Consider the following 15,913-nt stretch of genomic DNA (forward strand, 5'->3'; position numbering starts at 1 on the left):
CTCATTCAGCAGTTTTTACATGTACAGTTCAGTGACATGGGCATGTTATGGCACCGTTCTTGCTTTCTCTTTCCAGATTATTTCACCACCATTACTTTAGACTTCCTGCCCTCTAAACTTCCTCTGTGCTTTACTAAATCCTCTATAATGTTTCTCCTTAATATATAGTAGTTTTCAGTATACAAAGTCTTGCACTTCCTTTATTAAATTTACTACTAATTTTAGTATTTTTGGTTACATTATGAGTGGAATTGTTGATCTGATTTTCAGATTATACTAGAATATAGAACTACATTTGAGTTTTGTACGCTGATTTTGTATCTTGTGAACTTAACTTATTTATTAACTTCCTGAAACCCAAGTGCTATGGCTGCTAACCAAGTGGTTGGTAGGTGATCCTTGGAAACTCTATGGGGCAGTTCTACTCTGCCCTGTAGGGTCTCTATGACTCAGAATTGACTCAACGGCAGTGGGTTGATGGGCGGTGCTTCTTTTTTATGTTCCTTAGGTGTTTTCTACATATAGGATGATGTCTTCTGTAAATAAAGGTGATTTTACTTGTTTTTGAATGTGAATCCTTTTTGTTTCTTTTCGTGCCTTATTGTACTGGCTATAACCTCCAGTATAATGTTAAGTAGGAGCCCTGGTGGTGCAGTGGTTAAAGCACTCAGATGCTAGCCAGAAGGTCTTAGTGGTTTGAACCCATCAGCTGCTCCGCAGGAGAAAGATGTGGCAGTCTTATGTAAAGATATATAGTCTTGGAAACCCTATGAGGCAATTCTATGCTGTCCTATAGGGTCCCTATGAGTCGGAACCGATGGCAGTGGATTTGCTTTTTTTGGTTTATGATGTTAAATAGAATTGGCTGGAGCAGTCATCCTTGACTTGTTTCCTGTCTTCGTTAGGGAAACCAGTCTTTCAGCATTAAGTAGAATGTTAACTTACAGATATTTTGTAGATGCTCTTTATCAGGTTGAGAAAGTTCTTTTCTATTCCTAGTTCTTGGGAGCTTTTATTATGAATGGGTATTAGATCCGTCAAATGCTTTTTTTCTTTTTTTGTTGAGATAATCATGTGTTTTTTGTCCTTTATTCTACTGATAATGGCATTTTACATTAATCGCTTTTGGATGCTAAACCAAACGTAAACTCCTGGGATAAGTCTGATTTGGTCATGAAGTTCAATGTTGCTGAATTTGGTTGGCTAATATTTTGTTAAAGATTTTTACATTTGTGTTTTTGATGGATATCGATCTGACTTTTGTTCTTCCTTTTTGGTAATATCTTTGTCTGGCCTTGGTATCAGTATCATAGAATGAATTGGAAAGTATTTCCTCATTTATTTTCTGAGCAAAGTATTTGTGTAAGATCAGTATTATTTCTCCTTTACATGTAGTATACCATGTGGGCTTTGGCTTTTCTTTGTAGGGAAATTTTAAATGACTAATTTGATTTCTTTCTTCTTCACTCAGTTTTGTTCATTTATATCTTTCTAGAAGTTTGTGCGTTTCATCTAAGCTGCCTAATTTACGGGCGGAAAATTATTCGTTACATTCTCTCGTAATCCTTTTAAGTTTTATAGGATGGATAGAGATCAAAAATCATTTTCGATTTTGATAATTTGTGTCTTGCCTCTTTGTCTTGACCATCGGTCTAGCTGCAGGTTTGTCCATTTTTTTTTGTTTTCAAAGAACCAACTTTTGACTCCATTGGTTTTTCTTACTTTTTTTGTTTTTTATTTCATTTATTTTTGCTTTCATCTTGTTTCCTTCCTTTACTTTTAATTTAATAGGTTCTTTTTTTTTTTTTCAGTTATTGTTTTCTTCAGGTAGAAGCATTGATTATTGATCTGAGACCCTTTCTTTTTCTAGTATAGATGTTTAAAGGTATAAATTTCTATCTATGCACTGCTTTACCTGCGTGAGTGTTGATAATGCTGTGTTTTTGCTTTCATACATTCTTATATATTTTCTAATTTCTTCTGTGATTTTTGTTTTGATTATGTATAGTTTTTTAGAAGTGTGTTGTTTAATTTCCAAATACTTGGAAATTTCCCAGATGATTTCTAATATAACTGTGTCTTAGTTTGAAAACATGCTTTGAATGAATTTATTGTGACTTGTTATATCTAGTGTGTCGTCTGTCTTGAAGAATGTTCCATGTACACTTGAAAAGAATGTGTATTCTGCTGCTGTAGTTTAGTTTTCAGTAAATCTCCACTAAGTCAGCATGGTTGATTAAAAAAATTAAAAAAAAAAATTTTTTTTCTTTTTTTAAATAAGATAGTGTTGTTCAAATAGTGTGTATCCTTGCTGACTTTCTGTCTAGCCGTTCTGTCAGTTACTGAGAGTGAGGTATTTTAATTTATAATTACAGTTGTTGAATGGTTTACTTCTCTTTTCAGTTTTGTCGGTTTTTGCTTCATGAATTTGGGGGTCCTGATGTTAGTGCATATACATTTGTAATTGCTGTATTTTCCTGATGTATTGATCCTTTTTATCATTACGAAGTGCCCCCTTTTACCTCCAGTAATATTTCTTGTTCTTTAAGGCTATTTTGTGTGATATTACTACAGCTGTTAACTCTCTTCTGGTTACTGGTTGCATGATATACTTTTTCCCAGCCTTTGCTTTCAACATATTTCTTTCTTTGCTTCTAAAATGTGTCTTTGTAGACGGTATATACACCTACTGCTTACTTATCGACTATCTTGTTATCCAACACTACGCATTTAGGACAATAGTAAAAAATCTACTCTCTGACTACTTTGTGCATTAATGACCCAAACACCCTTGCCATACCCACTGCGTCCAGGGCACGTAGAGGGAGGAGTGACACCACCCTCGGGATATGTAAGCTGAGTCTTGAACCTGTGGGGTGCTGACACTCGAGGTTCTCCCGGGTTGTGCCTCGCCACCCTCCTCCCAGCTGTCTCCCAGTGCGCTGCACCCTTTGACCTGTGCTTGCCTTGAGCACAGACACCGTGAGGCAGGCACCAGGAGCAAGGCACAGGCAGTGGGCTGCACTACTGCTCTCGTGCTTTTGGAGCCGCCCCTGGCCGAGGCTGGCGCGCACCGCCCTGCTTCCCATACCAAGTGCACTGTGGGACCTGAGCTGGGATGCTGGGCAGCCGAGGATGCCCAGCCAGCAGCCCACAGCATGGATTTGGACTCTGGCAAGCAGAGTGAGGGCAAGCTTGTGACCAGTGCAGTACAGAGGGGCTGTGGCTGCCCAACTTTGAGGGCTGGGGCCGAGAAGGAGGGGAGGCTAGGGCAGGAAATCATGAATATTTAACGTAACGCTGATTTTCACATAACGACTTGGTCTTTGGGACCTATCCATGTTGATAAGTCAGAAGTGAGTGTAGTTGGGTCTTTGTTTTTTATGCAACCTGACAATCTCTGCCTTGTGATTAGAGTATTTAGCACAATCACACATTTAATATCATTATTCCTATCGTTGGATTTATGTCTGCCATTTTGCTATTTTCTATGTCATCTGTTTTTGGTTCTTCAGTCACTCATTTCGTTGCTTTTGTTTAAATTTAAGCAAATATTTTATATGTGCCATTTCAAGGCCTCTGTTATAATTTTTAAAAAATTTTATTTGTTGTTGAGTACATATACCAGAAAACATACACTAATTCTACATGTTTCTACTTGTACTATTTAGTGACACTGATTACATTCTTCAAGTTGTGCAGCCATTTTCACCCTCTTTTTCTGAGTTGTCTTCCTGCGTTAACATAAATTCACTGCCACCTAAGGTTCCTATCTAATTTTTCAAGTTATTGTTGTTAATTTGATTCTATAGAGATAGTTCTTAAAAAGCGTAATGTTCGAGGCAGACATTTTTTACTAGTCAAGCTAAATTATTGTTTGTTCTTAAGAAGACTTCAGGAGATATTTTTGGTTTAAGGTTTAAAGCTTAACTCAGGGAATAGTTGCAGGGATTCATGCAATCTTCATGGCTCTAGGACCACCGCACTGGTTTCCACAACAGCTGTACTATCTTATGTTTCTACCAGCAATGGATAAGGGTTCCCCACAGCCTCACCAACAACATTTGTTGTTTTCTGTTTTTTTATCTTAGCCATCCTAGTGGGAGTGAAATGGTGGTATCTCATTGTAGTTTTGATTTGCATCTCTCTAGTGATGGTGAAGGAAACCCTGGTGGTGTAGTGGTTTAGAGTTAGGGCTGCTAACCAGAAGGTCGGCAGTTCGAATCCACCAGGCACTCCTTGGAAACTCTGTGGGGCAGTTTTACTCTGTCCTGTAGGGTCGCTATGAGTCAGAAACGACTCGACGCCAGTAGGTTGTAGTGATGCTGAACATCTTTTCGTGTGCTTTGTGGCCATTTGAAAGTCTTCTTTGGTGTAATGTCTATTCAAGTCCTTTGCCCATTTTATGATTGGGTTATTTGTCTTTTTGTTGTCAAGTTTTATGTATATTTTGGTTATTAGATTATTGTTGGATATACGGTTTCCAAAGATACTCTCCCAGTCAGTAGCTTGGCTTTTTACTTTTTTGGTAAATAAAGGCTTTTGGATAAAAGTCTTTAATTTTTATGAGGTCTCATTGATCTATTTTGTCTTTTGCTATTTTGCTTTTGTTATATGAGATAATCCATTGTTGAAAGCTAGGCCTGACAGCGGTGCCCCTGCATTTTCTTCTCCTAAATGGTCATAATTAATTTTTTTGCTGCTGTTAAGCAACTGACATTCCACCCAGCATGGGCTATGTTTTCAAAATAATTATGGATTCCTCTCACTTTCATGACTGAGGAGGGGAACTTTGAATTATTTTTGCTAGTAGAGATGATCATTTGGGTAGTGTCATCCAGAATTTTCCTTAGGGCCAGTTGAGTTCCTGTGGAATGATGGGTTGGAGTTAGAGATGCAGTGTTTTTCTGTGGAAGAAAGCTTTTTTTTCTCTTTGAAAACTGTTTTTTTTTAACATTGTCATTTTCAAACATTTCAGATGGACTCTGGGTGGACTCCAACATCCAACGTTTTGGTTAGTAGCTGAGCATGTTAACCATTTGTGTACCACCCAGGTACTCCTAGATTAGTATAGTTTTAATAAATTCTAGTACGTGTTAAGTAAATTAAAAGTCTATTGAAATTGTCTCCTAAGTATTCAGAAAAAAAAGCCTTGTATAGTAATAGTCCTTGCTGGTTTCCAGTTGCTTCACACATTTCGTGTGTGAGCTGCCATCCCCGGCATTGAGACAGCATAGTTTACGTTGTTCCTATTAATCCTCGTACTAGTTCTTGGTTTTAATTCCTCGTTTATTTTATTCTTTGTTTTTGGAGTATTTGCTTCATAGGCCTAACAGTGTGGCAAAATACAACTTACCTCAGGTTTATCAGGCATTAATAATGTTTTTAGAACTCTCCCCCAAAAGAGTATTTTGTCTGTCCTGAAGGTGATTATTCTAGGCATTAACAAGTGTTACTAAGGCTGATGTTGATCTTCCTAGCAGTACTTGATGAAATGCTTAGCAGCCCCTGAGTTCAGAAATGACAGCTGGCTCTGTGGATGCAGTCGTGCCGTTGGCAGTGCTGTCTGTGACCTTCGTCTTACCAGAGAGCATTTACATGTATACTTTGAGTCTTACAGAGCTGTAGATAACATTGAGTCACTTGGGTTTGTTAGTCCTGAACTCCACAGGCCTTATCAGGGTAGGGCCTGTTGGTGTCACAGAGCAGACTGTGGGGCAGTGATTGAGTTTCCAGTTCTGGCCTCAGTGACTGTCATGCCCTCGCTTCCTGAGCTTCAGTCTGCACACAAAACTAAGCTAGGTCTTCAGCTCTTCACTGGTTTCCCAGAGGCAAGACGTGTACATTTTTCTTAATCCTCATGAAATAAATTCCCTTCTTTTTTTATTTTTGAGAGTAATTTAATCATGATATCCCATTTTGGATTTCTGCCACAGATCCTTTTGTCCACCAAAGATGGTCAAATGAGATTTGTACACTAGAAAGTTTTATGTCTAGAGCTTAGGCAGAATTATTATGGGTGGCAAGCTTTAAAGTTAATAAGATTTGTGTACCCAAATTCTATTACTATAAAATTTGGATAACTTTTATTGACCTTCTTGTCTCTAATTTTGTTTACTGTGATTATAATCCATTAACTTTTTAATTTATGAACAGTGATGTTTATTGATGGAAATTATGTGACTAACTTTTGTCCTTAAGTGGTGACAGCTGTAATACTATTGTCACTAGTTATTCTGTCACCTCTGAATTTAACTTTCCCAAGAAATTACACTATTTCATAAGGCAAACTTGTTATGTTTTTTTATATACTAATTGCATGATATACCGAAATATTTTATAAACTCTAGACCCAGTCTTAGAAATGGAAACCTGCTGTTGTCCAGTGTAAACTGGCAGAGTGGATTGAGTTTGCTATTACCTTCCCTTTTTGTTTTCCCTTCTCTTGTATTCAAGAGCTAGTGACTGTGTAATTTATTCTGCTTTCCTTGTCGGAAAGACGAAGTTTTCACAGGTTTTTTTACTTTTATTAAATTTATTTTCAAAGAAATTTTCATTGTAACATGCTTTTTTCTTCTCTGTGTAAGTAATCATATACTATTTTATCCTTAGGTTTGAGTTCTGGGAAGATTTCGAAGAAGACCACGGCAAAGGGAGAGAGAACGGTTACCAGAGTCTTCATAAAGTGCTAGAACCTTTTCTTCTCCGAAGAGTCAAGAAAGATGTGGAGAAATCCCTTCCTGCCAAAGTGGAACAGATTCTCAGGGTGGAAATGTCAGCCCTTCAGAAACAGTATTACAAGTAAGTTCTTTTACCTCGGTTAGGCCTGAATAGGGTTGAGATTAGTACCATTAGATACATATTAGGTAGATATTTGACAAATAAACTGCTTTTTCCAACGAAGTCTCCATTTAGAATTAAGTACTACTTTATTCAGAAAGAGGAAGTTTTATTATTCTTGCTTTTTTTATTTGGGTGAACGAGAAGCTAGCCGCACAGGACTTTTTTTTTTTTTTTTTTTAAATGGTCTGCAGTATCCATTAACTCAGTGTTAATGCTTCTACCACTGAACAGGTATATTTCACTTACTCACATATTTCTTCTCTACCATTTATTTGATCATTTATTAAGCCTCTGCAATGTGTCAGGCCTTCTGCTAAATACTGGGCATTTAAAGGTGAATGTTTATATTCCCTGTTGTGTGATGGGGAAGACAGGCTGCAGACAAGTAATTGAAGCAGTGTGCTGTTCAGTAGCTGAGGCATGCGTGGGGTGGTTGGGGAAGTTCAGAAGAAGTACTCAACTCTGTACGCCAGAGTGAATATTTTTCCCTTCATTAGGGCTCCAGGTGGACAGGCAGGTGGCGTACTTGATTTAGGTTATATTATGTTAAAGCTAAAAAACTGGGTTTGGGATAGAAAGCCATACATAATGTGCTTGTCATGAACTTTAGTTTTGATGATTTAAAGTTGGAACTGGAATAATTGGAACTAACAGTGTTGCCATAAAAGTCATGGTCATGGTCTTTTAAGTTAGAAGCCTGGTAATCTTTCTGATAATCTTCCCTGCTTGTTATTAATTAATACAACTAAATAAAAAATAAGATTTTAATTTCCAAAATGGCCACCTGGTCATTTTGCCTAACACTACCTGAATTTTTAAAAAACTTTTTATTATGGCAAATTTCAAATACATACAAAAATAGGATATACCCATGCACATGTAATCCAGCTTTAGCAATGATCATGGCTGACCTTCTTTCATCTGTATGTTCCCTTGTATCTACCCTTTCCCCCAGTTGTTTTGACGCATATCCCAGGTACATATCATAAATGTTTCAGTATAGATCTTTGAAAGGTTAAGGACTCTTTTTGTTGTTGGTAAGCATAATTTCAGTACTGTTATCATGCGTAAACAAACCAATAATTCCTTAACGTTTCTGTAGTATCCAGTGAGTGTTTATGTTTTCTTGGTTGCACTCTGTGTGTGTGTGTGTGTGTATAAAACAAAGATGTCACTTAAAGGACTAAGGTGCACCTGACCCAAGCCATAGTGTTTTCAGTCGCCTCGTATGCATGTGAAAGCTGGACAGTGAATAAGGAAGACCAAAGAAGAATGGATGCCTTTGATTTATGGTGTTGGCAAAGAATATTGAATGTACCATGGACTGCCAAAAGAACAAACAAATCTGTCGTGGAATAAGTACAACCAGAATGCCCCTTAGAAGCGAAGATGGCGAGACTTTGTCTTATGTACTTTGAACATGATGTCAGGAGGGATGAGTCCCTGGAGAAGGACGTCATGCTTGGTAAAGTAGAGGGTCAGTGAAAAAGAGGAAGACCCTCAACAAAGTGGATGATGTAGTGGCTGCAACAGTGGGCTCCTGTGTAACAATGATCGTGAGGATGGCGAAGGGGAGTGGGCAGTGTTTTGTTCTGTAGTACATAGGGTCACTATGAGTTGGAACCGACTCCATGGCACCTGACAGCCACCACCACCATGTATATACACAGACGTATATATGCGTATATATACTCTGTCTTATAAGGTCACTATGAATTGGACTTGACGGCAACAGGTATATATACATATGTACGTGCATGCATATACATACACACACAATTTCGCTTGTTTGAATTAAATAAGGTCCATATGCTATGATTAGTTGCTATGTCTCAAGTTTATTTTTATTATTCACCATCCTTTTTTTTCCTGTCTTTGTAAATTTTTTGAGTGAAGAAACTGAGTCTATGTTTTATTGATTTTTCTCGCAGCCCATACTTGGCTGATTTCAGTTCCACAACATCATTTAACATTTTTCTCTGAACTGTATATTTCCTTTACATTCATAAGTTTAGAGACTTGATTCGACTTTGATTCAACAATTCAAAGATGTATTCTTTCACAGAATTTTGTCTTTCTTTTTGGGATGTTAGCAGCTATTATTGAACATTGCCTAAATCATTAATTCATTAAAACCAAAGCTGTTGCCATCGTGTCGATTCCGACTCACAGCAACCCTATAGGAAAGAGTAAAACTGCCCAACAGGGTTTCCAAGGCTGTAAACGTCATAGAAGCAGACTGCCACGTCTTTCTCCTGTGGAGTGGGTGGTGGGTTTGGACAGCCTACCTTCTGGTTAGCAGCCGAGCGTTTAACCACTATGCCACCAGGGCTTCTGTTAATTCATTAGTGGTTGTAAAATGGTAATAGTTAAATTTTACCACTCCTTCATTTATTAGCTGGAATACATCTATAAAAAGAAATTTCCCCATGTCAACTAAGGAGTAGTGCATATAGGAAAAGCAGGATAAATGCCTGATTTTTAATTTTTACTTTTACCATTTTCAAAAGCAAAAAAAATGGGTTATCGAGCTTCCTTCAAAGATTTTGACCAGTGAGATTTATTTTGACATGATTATGAGCTTGTAGATTTAAATATAATTTGCATTTCATTCCATTGCAGTTATTACCCATACTTATTCTCTAATTGTCTTATTTTTAGCCAGCGGGAGCTTATTCAAGTTGGTTATGTGTCCTTTTGACATAGTCCTAGTAGCATTTGATTGCTTCTTTGCTTTTTGGAAATGATAATACGTTCCAGATTCATCTTGTACGTTTTCTGCCCCAGAACTAGAGCCAGCCATTTATCCAAGAAACTCTAGATACCGTATTACTGGGATAGATGTGTTTGCAGGCCTTTTTAGTGGACAGAGTTAGGAAATCTCTTTCCTTGGTTTTAAAGATACAGGATTACAGAGCTTTTATTTGACTTTGTTCATCATAAATCCCAGTTCTTTAACCATACCAACCTAATTCATATTGTACACGCAACAGTCTTAGAGTAACGGTGCCAGAACTACCATCAACAATATGAATAGCAGAAACAGATTGATTTTTTTATTGTAGTATTTTTTTTTTAATTTAATTGTTAAGATGTATCCCACTAGAAATGGACAAGAGTCTTAAAGCACTTGAGATAGTTTCTGTTCTAGGTGGTTAGACCACCAACTGGATATATATGTTCATTTCATTTTATTTTTCATTTTCTGGGACTGCTTTGTTTAATTTTGTTATATAAGTCTTTAAATTTCAAAGTCAAAACTACAAAACCTGGTATGTTCCAAGATGTCTAGTCCCTGTCTCCTCCATTCTGGTTCCTCTTTCTCCATAGGTAATGGTAGTTTATTTTAAAAATTATAATCTTCTTTTTAATTATAAGCAAATACATTTTGCCTTTTTTTGTCTGCCTCCTCTTAGATAAATGGTCACATACTATATAAATGTTTCTGTACCCTAACTTTTTTTTACTTAATGAAGTGTGCTGAAGATGCTCCTTATTTCTTTCTAAAACTGCATAGTCTTCCCACTCATGGTGGTCACCTTTTATTAAAATAGGAGATTGGCTTATAAAATAATCAGTGTCAACTGTGAATACTCTGTTCCCTTAAATTAATCAACCATATGAGACCAAATGGTCAACATTTACCCTGTAAAAAAGATGAGAAGCTAAGGAGACATGGGGAAGCTAGATTAATGGAAACTGAACTAAAAGAGTGGAAATAATGAGAATGTTGACACATGGTGAAAAATGTAACCAGTGTATGGAACAAGTTGTATAAAAATTGTTAAATGAGAACCTAACATGCTATATAAACTTTCACCTAAAAGACACACACAAACACACACACACAGACAAACTGCGTGGTATTTCACTGTTTATTCTACTGGTCCCCTATTGTAGGACATTTGGGTTGTTTCAGATACAACAGTTAAAATGGGCACATATCTTCTATATTAAGTTACACCTTTTGGGCAGCTTATTTCATTTTGCAGTAGAGAGTACTTAAGGGACAATTCGTGTGTGTATGTATACGCATACGTTTATTGTTTCTTTTTAATACTCCTGTGAGCCGTGGTATTCAGTGACATTGGAATATTAAGTGGAATGATCAACGTGCTGAATGTGACTGGAGACACGAGGCCTGGTTTGGTGGGAGGAGATGCAAAATAAAATCTCTTCCTCTGTTTAAACTTTCTGTAGGCTTTTTTTTTTTTTTTTTTTTGGTGTGTTTTTCAGTAACACTGCTGTTTCTTACAATCTCGTGGCACCCTCTGCTTCTTGGAATGTAATGACATCAGTATCATCTTCACTTGCAGGTGGATTCTGACCAGGAATTACAAGGCTCTTGCCAAAGGAACAAGAGGCAGCACGTCAGGTTTCCTTAATATTGTGATGGAGCTGAAAAAATGCTGCAACCACTGTTATCTGATTAAACCCCCTGAAGAGAACGAGAGGGAAAACGGCCAGGAGATTCTTCTGGTGTGTTCTGGTTCTAATTACTCTCTCAAAAACCGTTTATTCTCTGTAAGGCACTTTTGATAATAACGGTCCTTTTCCTCCTTACTGGTTCTTCAAGAAGCACCAAAAAGAAGCTGTAAGAACAGGTGAGAGAAGTTAAATAACTAGGGAAAAGTGTAGAAACTCCAGTGTCACCCCGCCACCGCCGTCGAGTTGATTCCGACTCATAGCGACCCTATAGGACAGAGGAGAACTACCCCATAGAGTTTCCGAGGAGCGCCTGGTGGATTTGAACTGCTGACCTCTTGGTTAGCAGCTGTAGCACTTAACCACTACGCCACCAGCGTTTCCACAGTGTCACAGAGCATTTCAGGAATTGTTGGTCAGTCAGATTGCCGAGGGCTTCTGAAAGCTTAAAGAGGATTTTAAAAATGTGAGTTCTTTGAGATGAAGGGCAGGCTGAAGTGTGGGTTTGAACATGATGATGAGAGTGTCTTTTGTGTTTTTAGTCCCTGATCAGGAGCAGTGGGAAGCTGATTCTATTAGATAAGCTGTTGACAAGACTTCGAGAAAGGGGGAACAGGGTCCTTATCTTCTCCCAGATGGTGAGAATGTTGGATATCTTGGCAGAATACCTGACTATTAAGCACTATCCTTTCCAGGTAAGAATGATCAGTAATTGTGCACTCTCTCTCTCTCTCAACTTGGGTTGTGTGCCTTGCTTGCAGCACTGTCCTAAAGTAGAAAACAATCTTAAATTGAGATTAGGTTTCCTGAGAGGATCTTAGTTTTTACTCCTTTGCCTTTAGGCTACCCTATATAATGAAAATGGTCATGTGGGGATCATTCTTTTTTTTTTTTCTTTTCTTTTTAATTAGAGAAAGGAAAATTGGGCAAGAGAAAAGAATGTTAGAGTAGATAATGTCTTAATCTCCAAGTCTGTGGTAAAAATAGAAGACAGAAGTGTGAACCTGGTTTTAGAAGCCCGAATCCTAGGAAGAAAGAAAACAAGAGGTGACGGTGTTGTACACGCATCCCAGCGGAAGCTGGCCCTGCCTGTGAGCCTGGGAAGAAGCAGAACAGGGGCACCTGCTGATCTCTGAAGCAAGTGGTCATGGCTTCCCTTCTCCCAGGATTTCCTGTTCATTTGGTTATCTCTATAGGGAAAGAGAATGTCTTCAGCATAATGATATTTTTCTGTTAGATTTTGGGAAATTTATCTCTGATCCATTTACGAATATGTATGCACTTTACCTTGAGTCTTGCAGTAATATTTTTGTGACGCTATGATCAACTCATAATTTGCTGATATTGAAGAAATTTGGAGGCAGTTACTGTCTTCTAGGAAGGCCAAGCTTTAAGACTCAGTAACAGCGTCTTTCAAAATATCCTAAGAGGCATTGTTATATCCACAATACCTTACGTGGTCTTTCAGCAGCTGTCTTAGAATATAGTTTAACATTGTGGTTATTATTAAAAAAATACAACACTGTAAAAAGACAATTATTTCTCAGTGTATTGGCCCCCGTGAACTTTTAGTTCTAGCTAATCATTTGATACCAACTGAAACAAGACTACATTACTCTCTAGGGAATAACTGAGCTGGAGTCCATTCAGATTTATCTTGTCTAATCAGGGACTTTTAGGTAATAGACTTAATCTGTGCTTAAAGGAAGACATATAAGTTTTCTGTTGTCAAATATAGACTATCAAACTGCCATTTAGGCATATCTCTGGTTTAAAGGCTCTGATAGTCAGTGAGAAGAGGAAAGCAGATTCCCATATGTGATTGACCTTGTTTTTACACAGCTATGGGTCTGGTAGGCAGATCTCTGGGGTGGGAAGATAACAGGTCCTTCCAGACTCTGCTGCCAGCCAGTCACTGGGCCTTGGGCAGCTGACGTCACCTCTCAAGTCAGTTCTGCCTTCTATAAAGTGAGGTATTTTGCTTGGAAATGTGAGGGAAGAAATGTGCAAAAGATTCCAAAGAGTGAGAAATCCTTTGTATGTACAGTATGTGGGCAATAACTACTCAGGATTTGTCTTACATATTATATGTTTTAGCTATGGTGACATTGTTTTGCACCTAGAACTGACATGTGCTCTAAGAAAAGAACTCTATTCCACTACTAAATACCAGAGGCTCTCTTAAAGATATAGCTTGGCTGGTTGAATAGAATTCCCCAGTACAATTTGCACTGATTTCACAGTGTAATCTTTGGGAAAGCTGGGATGTATAATCAATTTTAACTTTTTAAAAATATTGTGGCAAAATGTTTTCTAAACAAAATTATGTAAATAATTTTTTTTGTGTGTATAGCACTTAATAATCCTGAAGCTCTTAGCCACATTAGGTAAGAATATCATTTTTCTCAGGAGCTAACTATTAGGTATTTACAGATGTAGAAGCAAACAAAGCCTCTAAGCAAAAGTTGGGCTGGCGTCTTTCCCCTTACAGGTCCTTGCAGCCATCTGATCCTTGGGTAAACCTAAGAGCCCTTTGAATCAGAAGCTAATGACCTTGAGTCTATAAGTGGAGAGCTTGGGTCAAGTAGGGTGTGCTGCTTAAGGACAGCCCTTTGGCAGCCCTTTGCCAGTGCTTTCTGGTTATTTTTACTCCATGTTGGGAGTGATAAAAGGTTGCAAGCCTGGTGTTCTATTCTGGTGTAGCTGACCTTTCTGCCTTATGATTTTCTTGTGGTGTATTTTTACAGCGCCTGGATGGTTCCATCAAGGGAGAAATCCGAAAACAGGCACTGGATCACTTCAATGCAGACGGGTCTGAGGTACACCATGCATGGCTTTGTTCTTTGGGCAGTTTGAGCTCTGGATCAAGGGGAAAGTCTTTCCAGCTTAATGCATTCTGTTGAAGGAACAATTTACAGGGCAGTTTTTCTGCCTTGAGAATGGAATGAGAAATCCCTACCATAGAACATGCCTGTTAGTTTAGTTTGTCACCCCAGGAGGCAGGTGCGTGCTTCTTTATCTCTCTGGTCTTTATTAATGAAATGATAGTTCTGGTATCAACTGAGTATTCTCTCTGATGGCTTCCAGATACCAAATTTCGGGCTTGGGAGAGCGGCAAGGCAAGGATGGGAGGTGGGGGAGGGCTGACCAGTAGCATTAACTTGACATGTATGTAACACAGAAGGTTCTGATCTGTATTTTTTTGGTGACTGAGGGTAGAGAACAACATCTACCACATCTCATTTGTTGGACTCCTGGTCCCATGTGGCGTAACGTTCTTGCTTTAGCTAACAGCTACATTTTTCAACCAGTAAGCGTCCAGCTTAGATTTGGCCTTGTAAAGTATTTTGGTTTTGAAGCATCTATAGAGCTACTAAGGACAAGGACAAATTAGAAACTATGGTAACATTATAGTTTGTGCATATCAAACTATTAAATGCCATAGGATTTGAGAGAAGTGGGGGAGAAGAGGTTTAATGTCAGTAAAGCTGTAGCAATGTAGAGAGAGCTAGAAGTGTTTCCAAGAGAATGTTAGAATTTCTGGAGCTTGGGCCACTGTTTTGTGTATTTAAAACAGACTTTGCTTCCTGCTTTCTTAAGACTTCTAACAACTTTTAGTGTCTGTGTCTGTTGCTCAAGAATGCTCAAGAATGGTATCCCTTCTGCTTCTAGACTCACAGATAGTATTACTTAAACTGTAATATCCTGGCTACTTCTGTAGCCTAAAATTTTAGTTCTGCTTTAGGGGCTTTGGGCACAAGGCTGTTGAGAACCAAGGTTCTGAATGGTTAAGGATAAGAGTAATTAAATTACTAAAAATGTTAACGATCATCTAATTCCCATCCCTCCTTTTCCTCCTCTATGTTTTTTCAACTATAAAATCACAATAATTCTAGTACGTACTTCAGAATATTTCTGTGAGGACTGAATGCGATAATCAACGTAAAGCACTGAGCACATGCTGTTGTCAGGTGCTGTCCAGTCAGTTCTGACTCACAGCAGCCCCATGCACAACGGAATGAAGCGCTGCCTGGTCCTGTGCCACCCTCACAGTTTTTGCCATGTTTAAGCCCATGGTTGTATCCACTGTGTCAGTTCATCTCACTGAGGGTTTTCGTCTTTTTTGCTCACCCTCTATTTTACCAAGCATGATGTCCTTCTTCAGGGAGTGATGGTCCCTCCTGATAACATGCCTAAAGTATGTGAAACAAATCGCCATCTTCGCTTCTAAGGAGCATTCTGGCTGTACTTCTTCCCAGACAGATTTGTTCATTCTTAACGTCAGTCCATTCAGTATTCTTCTCCAGCGCCATAATTCAAACGCATCACTTCTTCTTTGGTCTTCTTCATTCATTGTCCAGCTTTTGCATGCATATGAGGCGATTGAAAATACCACGGCTGTGACCCAAGCCTCAGCGTACCTTAGTCCTGAAAGTGATATTTTTGTTTTTTAACACTTTAAAGAGGTCTTTTGCAGCAGATTTGCCTAATGCAATTCATTGTTTGATTTCTTGACTGCTGCTTCCAGGGGTGTTGATTGTGGATCCAAGTAAAATGAAATCCTTGACCGCTTCAGTCTTTTTTTCAGTTTATCATGATATTGCTTATTGATCCAGTTGTGAGGATTTTTGTTTTCTTAATGTAA

The 15,913-nt window shown here is 38.3% G+C and overlaps 1 protein-coding gene across 2 annotated transcripts in view; it reads left to right on the forward strand.

Moving 5' to 3' along the window:
- CHD2 (chromodomain helicase DNA binding protein 2) overlaps positions 1-15,913 on the forward strand; it is a 137,593-nt gene that overhangs the window by 55,718 nt on the left and 65,962 nt on the right. For both annotated transcript variants that reach the window (XM_049852652.1, XM_049852651.1), the window contains 4 exons: positions 6,613-6,801; positions 11,160-11,322; positions 11,811-11,963; positions 14,016-14,087. In XM_049852652.1, coding sequence (XP_049708609.1) covers positions 6,613-6,801; positions 11,160-11,322; positions 11,811-11,963; positions 14,016-14,087 — 577 coding nt within the window. The remainder of the gene's footprint in view (positions 1-6,612; positions 6,802-11,159; positions 11,323-11,810; positions 11,964-14,015; positions 14,088-15,913) is intronic.

The sequence above is a fragment of the Elephas maximus genome, chromosome 13, assembly GCF_024166365.1.
Source record: "Elephas maximus indicus isolate mEleMax1 chromosome 13, mEleMax1 primary haplotype, whole genome shotgun sequence".
NCBI lineage: Eukaryota > Metazoa > Chordata > Mammalia > Proboscidea > Elephantidae > Elephas > Elephas maximus.